This window comes from Leptonychotes weddellii, chromosome 15 (assembly GCF_054177405.1).
Source record: "Leptonychotes weddellii isolate Sample4059 chromosome 15, ASM5417740v2, whole genome shotgun sequence".
Taxonomy (NCBI): Eukaryota; Metazoa; Chordata; class Mammalia; order Carnivora; family Phocidae; genus Leptonychotes; species Leptonychotes weddellii.
The window spans coordinates 19,091,045-19,097,161 of NC_138383.1; the positions used below are offsets into that span (position 1 = coordinate 19,091,045).

The 6,117-nt window shown below is 36.6% G+C and overlaps 1 protein-coding gene across 2 annotated transcripts in view; it reads left to right on the forward strand.

The window, feature by feature from the left end:
- TOP2A (DNA topoisomerase II alpha) overlaps nucleotides 1-6,117 on the forward strand; it is a 29,443-nt gene that overhangs the window by 11,336 nt on the left and 11,990 nt on the right. For both annotated transcript variants that reach the window (XM_081805033.1, XM_081805034.1), the window contains exons 19-24: nucleotides 42-163; nucleotides 1,732-1,880; nucleotides 3,559-3,790; nucleotides 3,986-4,120; nucleotides 4,246-4,446; nucleotides 4,627-4,822. In XM_081805033.1, coding sequence (XP_081661159.1) covers nucleotides 42-163; nucleotides 1,732-1,880; nucleotides 3,559-3,790; nucleotides 3,986-4,120; nucleotides 4,246-4,446; nucleotides 4,627-4,822 — 1,035 coding nt within the window. The remainder of the gene's footprint in view (nucleotides 1-41; nucleotides 164-1,731; nucleotides 1,881-3,558; nucleotides 3,791-3,985; nucleotides 4,121-4,245; nucleotides 4,447-4,626; nucleotides 4,823-6,117) is intronic.

Below are 6,117 nucleotides of genomic sequence, written 5' to 3' on the forward strand. Positions count from 1 at the left end.
AGGTTGAGTATACTAATATTTGTACTTCTTTCATTTTGAAGGCTTGAAACCAGGTCAAAGAAAAGTTTTGTTTACCTGTTTCAAACGGAATGACAAGCGAGAGGTGAAAGTTGCCCAGTTAGCTGGGTCAGTGGCTGAGATGTCCTCTTATCATCATGGTGAGGTAAACACACAATCCATAATGTTTCCAGAAAGCATTATAGCAATGATACCTGCAAAATTATTTTCCAAACACTTAGAGTACTTGGTGAGATGAACACTTGTTCATCCATAGTAGAGGCAATTTGGTGAAGTCTGGTAAAATCTGTCAAACTATAAATGTGCTTATCCTTTAACCTAACAAATCTATTTCTAAAAATAATATTCTGGTAAGGAGACTCATAAGTCTGTAAGGATCTATGTTCAAAGATATTTAGGGGCGCCTGGGTGGCTCAGTTGGTTGAGCGACTGCCTTCGGCTCAGGTCATGATCCTGGAGTCCCGGGATCGAGTCCCGCATCGGGCTCCCTGCTCGGCAGGGAGTCTGCTTCTCCCTCTGACCCCCCTCCCTCTCATGCTCTCTGTCTCAAATAAATAAATAAAATCTTTAAAAAAAAAAAAAAAGATATTTAGTGATGTTTAATATACCTTTGTGATGCTAAAATTTAGACATTAAAAATGTCCATCAACTGGAAAATTGTTGTTGATTGTGACACATCTATGCCTGGAATCAATTATATAACTGAAGTAAATCTGTGTGTACTAACATTGAGAATACCCATAGTCCATTGTCAGTGGGGAGAAAAAGAGCCAGACCAGTACTTAAAGCAAAATGCCTAGAAGGGTGTGCTCCAGGTTGTTAACTTTGGTTAAATCTGTCAATTAAAAAGGACAACTTGCCAATTTTTTGTATTTCTGAGTTGTTTGATTTTATACAAACATATATTCCTTTTTTATTTTTTGATTAAATTGCTTTTTTGCATTCATTTTATTTTAAAGAACTAGGTTGCCTATAGGTTTCTAGAGCTTTAAATGTAATGATCGCCTTGCTTGTTGCTTTCAATCAAAACATAGTAGGCGTTTAGTAAATGTTCACACAACAAACATTTGTCGGATGCTTACCATGTACCAGGTATATAAAAACAAGTGTGTTCCTTACTCAAGGTATGATCACAATTTAATCAGCCAACACACACACACACTATAGAATAAAGTGATGCATGCTAGAATAGAAATGAGCGAAGTGTCGGGATGCCTGGGTTGCTTAGTCGGTTAAGCGTCTGCCTTCAGCTCTGGTCATGACCCCAGCGTCCTGGGATTGAGTCCCACATGGGACTCCTTGCTCAGCAGGGAGCCTGCTTCTCCCTCTGCCTGATGCTTCCCCCTGCTTGTGTGCTCTCTAGCGCTCTCTCTCACTCTGACAATTAAATAAATAAATAATCTTTAAAAAAAAAAAGAAATGAGCGAAGTGTTATAACACAAAGAGGAAATATTTCATTCTGCTGAGGTGAAGAGAAGAGCTATGCCTTCAAGGTTGAATAGGACTTGATAGAAATTATTGGAAGGCAAGACCCCTGAACTTGGAGCCAGAAGTCTTGAGTTTAGGTACATCTGCCATGTAATTATCTGGGAAGAGGCAATAAACATCTATATCATAAAACCTTATAGGATTATAGTGAGGCTTAGTCATAATAATGGACATATATTATTAGAAGCCTACAGATCAGATTAACAAATCTTTTTTCACCCCCAGATGTCACTAATGATGACCATTATCAATTTGGCTCAGAATTTTGTGGGTAGCAATAATCTGAACCTCTTGCAGCCCATTGGTCAGTTTGGTACTAGGCTGCATGGTGGCAAGGATTCTGCTAGTCCTCGATACATCTTCACAATGCTCAGGTGGGTATAACTTCAATTTCTAGTGAGTTCATCAAAAACTAATAATGTACTATATGCTGGCTAACTGAACATAATAAAAAAAAATATATTCAACTTTTAAAAAAAATTTCTAGTGAATTGCCATTTCCAATTTTGAACTAGTGTGACATTTATTTGACAAAAAATATAAAAATTCAGTTAATCAGAAAATGTACTTTTGATGTAGATGCTTACAGTATTAACTTTTTAAAAACTAGCTCACTTAAGTTTAATTTTGCTACTCCTTACAAGAAGCAGAAAGTCTAAAGTCTATTTTAGTTTGATAGTCGTGCCTGAATTTCTTAAAAGTATTGTTTCCTTGCCAAACTAAATGTTTTTACTTCCATTAATTATATTTTCTTCACTTCCATCGTACAGAGCAGTGTTTCTCAACCAGGGTAGATTTTGCACGACCACCCCATCTCCCAGGAGACGTAGTAATGTCTGGAAACATTTTCAATTGTTGTGACTACATCTAGTGGGCAGCAACCAGAGCTACTGCTAAATACCCTACAATGCTAAATCCCTCATAACAAAGGATTATCTGACCCAAAATATCAATAATGCCCAGGTTGAGAAACCCTGCTGTAGACTTGGGGTCAGAGTAAAGAAGAGCTTAATTCTTCCTAAATACCACAGTTGAAATTTTACTCTTTATAAGTCTATGGAAAGTACATTATGAATGGTCAATTTTCTACTCTCATTTTATTCAACCTTTCAACAGCATTAGCTAATCACTTCATCTTCCTTGAAACTCTTACTTGTCCTCCAAGATACCAGACTGTTGGCTTTCTTCCTTATTTGTCGTCTATGCTGGGTCCTTCTCATCTTTCCAGCCTCTAACTACTGGCCTGCCCCAAAGCTCCTTCATTAGTTCTCTTTCCACTAGCCACACTCACTTGCCATCCGTAGATGATTACCCATCCATCTAGTTTCAACAGCTCCAACCCTGAATCTCATAGCTGACTACCCTCTCAATATTTACTGAGACACCCCATTTATCTAAAATAATATAGTCTACCATCCTGCTTTCTTATGGCAGCCAACTAATTTTTTTCAAATAGATCACTCTGGTTCAGAACCTTCCAACTTTTTCATTTAGAGTAAAATCTAAAGGACCTACATGATCTATGTGCCCACTCCCCACATCTTTTGACTCCATCTCATACTGTCTCTGTTTCAAAAACACCTGGCCTCTGCCTATATTCAAAGACGCGAAGCACACTCTCTCTTCAGGGCTTTTTACTTACTGGTCCCTCTGCTTACAATACCCTTTCTCCAGATAACCACATGGTGGTTCATTCTCAATTTCTTCACTCTAATGTCATCCTTTCAGAAAGTGTTACCATTCCTTAGCACCTTCCATCATTCAATCACTTTTACCTATTTTTTTCTTTCTTCTTAGCATTTACCCACCACCTGACAAAATGTATGTGCATTGTCTGTCTCCCTGTAGTAGAATGTGAGCTCCTTAGAGACTTTATGTCTGCAGTACCTGGCACATACAAAGTGCTAAATACTGTTAAATAAATACTGTTAGTCAGCAAGTAAAGCCAAAGTAATTTTCATGCATAGATATGAGATAACACATGTCCTTTCACAAGTTAAGTATCAAAGTCAGTATTTTTGTAAAATAACATTCTTTGATTGTTTTCTTTAGCCCTTTGACTCGGTTGTTATTTCCACCAAAAGATGATCATACATTGAAGTTTTTATATGATGACAATCAACGTGTTGAACCTGAATGGTACATTCCTATTATACCCATGGTGCTGATAAATGGTGCTGAAGGAATCGGTACTGGGTGGTCCTGCAAAATCCCCAACTTTGATATTCGTGAAGTTGTAAATAATATCAGGCGTTTGATGGATGGAGAAGAACCTTTGCCAATGGTAACTATTCTGTGTATATAAGGATCCTTCATTTTTCTCCGGTTTCAATTCAGTAGACTATATAGTTAAAGAGGACACATATAAAATTTATTTCATACTTTAATGTTCATTAGATTTATTGTTTAATGCTGTTGGGATTTCTATTTTTTAGTGTCACATTTAGAAAACCTATTCTTCTTTAAAATACCAATTTAGCTTCCAAGTTACAAGAACTTCAGGGGTACTATTGAAGAGCTGGCTCCAAATCAATATGTGATTAGTGGTGAAGTGGCTATTCTTAATTCCACAACCATTGAAATCTCAGAGCTTCCTATCAGAACATGGACCCAGGTAAGTAATTGTGGATTTCTTCTTTGATTTTTGTGATTGGGGAAACACTTTGTACTACTACTACTTGTTGACTACTCCTAAGCCTGTATTTTAGACACTTACAAAAGGATTATATCTTTCTTTAGACATATAAAGAACAGGTTCTAGAACCTATGTTGAATGGAACTGAGAAGACACCACCTCTCATAACAGATTATAGGGAATACCATACAGACACTACTGTGAAGTTTGTTGTGAAAATGACTGAAGAGAAACTGGCAGAGGCAGAGAGAGTGGGACTACACAAAGTATTCAAACTCCAAACTAGTCTCACATGCAACTCTATGGTATGTCTTATTTTATGAGAGGTACTCATGTTTCAATTTATATTAAAGTTTAATATCAATTTTAAAAGGAAATCCTAGAATACTTTTATATTTTTGAAGAATAAAGTATTTTCTCTAAAACCATTAAAGTTTAGCCAATTTATCTGTTCTTGGCTTTATAATCTTGTTTTTCTTTCCTAGGTGCTTTTTGACCATGTAGGATGTTTAAAGAAATACGACACAGTGTTGGATATTCTAAGAGACTTCTTTGAACTCAGGCTTAAATATTATGGATTAAGAAAAGAATGGCTTCTAGGAATGCTTGGTGCTGAATCTGCTAAACTGAACAATCAGGCTCGCTTTATCTTAGAGAAAATAGATGGCAAAATAATCATTGGTATGTTTTTGGATTAATAACTGTCTGTACTAAAACTACAGTTATGCCAAACTTTAAACATTTTGGAAGAGAGTAATGGTGGGGAGGGAGGGCAAAATCATTTAGTTCAGCTGGTCACTTATACAAGCATTTCTTTTAAATACCCAGTCATTTACAGTTCGGAGAAGGTAGCTTTTCTTAGATTGAACATCTTGATAAATCAAGATTTAGTTGACATTTAGACAGAGAATAGAGAGATCGAAAGGTAACCTGTGTAAAGTGATCAAGATTAAGTCTGAGAGGGGAGAAAAAGGCCAGAAGGAAGATTATAAATGGCTTATATTACAACTAAATCGTGTACTGAAGACTGAAAGAGTCATGTCTCGGAATTTTTTTTTTTTTTAAGACATTCTAGAAGCAACTAAGTCAGGGTTTAAGTGACCAGGAAGGAAACCGTTTTGATAAAAACTGGGTTGTAAGGAAGTTAAAAAAAAAAAAAAAAAAATAGCTCAACCCTGGCCAGAGCTAACTAGGAAAGCTAGGCAACTAACTTATGGGTTATAGTAGCAAATTCCAAAACATGGCAACACGAGTTCCTGGTGATCACAGAATAATTTTCTGGTCATACACAAAAATGTTTAACTTAATAGTTACATGTTCAAATTTGTGAATATTTTTTAAAACTAATAACACTAGCGTAACCACCCCTTAATTTCATAGAATTATTGCTTAAGGCAAAGCTAAAATGAGTGATAATGGACATGCTTCAAAGAACAGAAAGTAAAAGTTGTGTCTTGTTGACAGGAATTTAAGGAATAATGGCACTATGCAGTCTTCTTGAGTATAAAAATGTAGAGGGCCTAAACATGTAATCTGTGTCAAGTTAATTGATAAAAGATGGTACTCAGAAATTCATTCTGAAATATCTTGTAGCTAGTAACTCAATATCCCTCAAAGTGTAATAAATTGACTGCAGTAGTCATTGGAAGAGAGGTACTCTAGAAAAAGGGAATGGGTGCAATCTGCATGTTGCAACCCAATCAACGGTTTGGTTGGTGGCACTGAAATCTTGCCCAATCAAATGTTAAAATTTTATTTTTTTTATTTTTTTTTTTTATTTTTTTTTTTTAAAGATTTTATTTATTTATTTGACAGAGAGAGAGATAGCGAGAGCAGGAACACAAGCAGGGGGAGTGGGAGAGGGAGAAGCAGGCTTCCCGCCGAGCAGGGAGCCCGATGTGGGACTCGATCCCAGGACCCTGGGATCATGACCTGAGCCGAAGGCAGACGCTTAACGACTGAGCCACCCAGGCGCC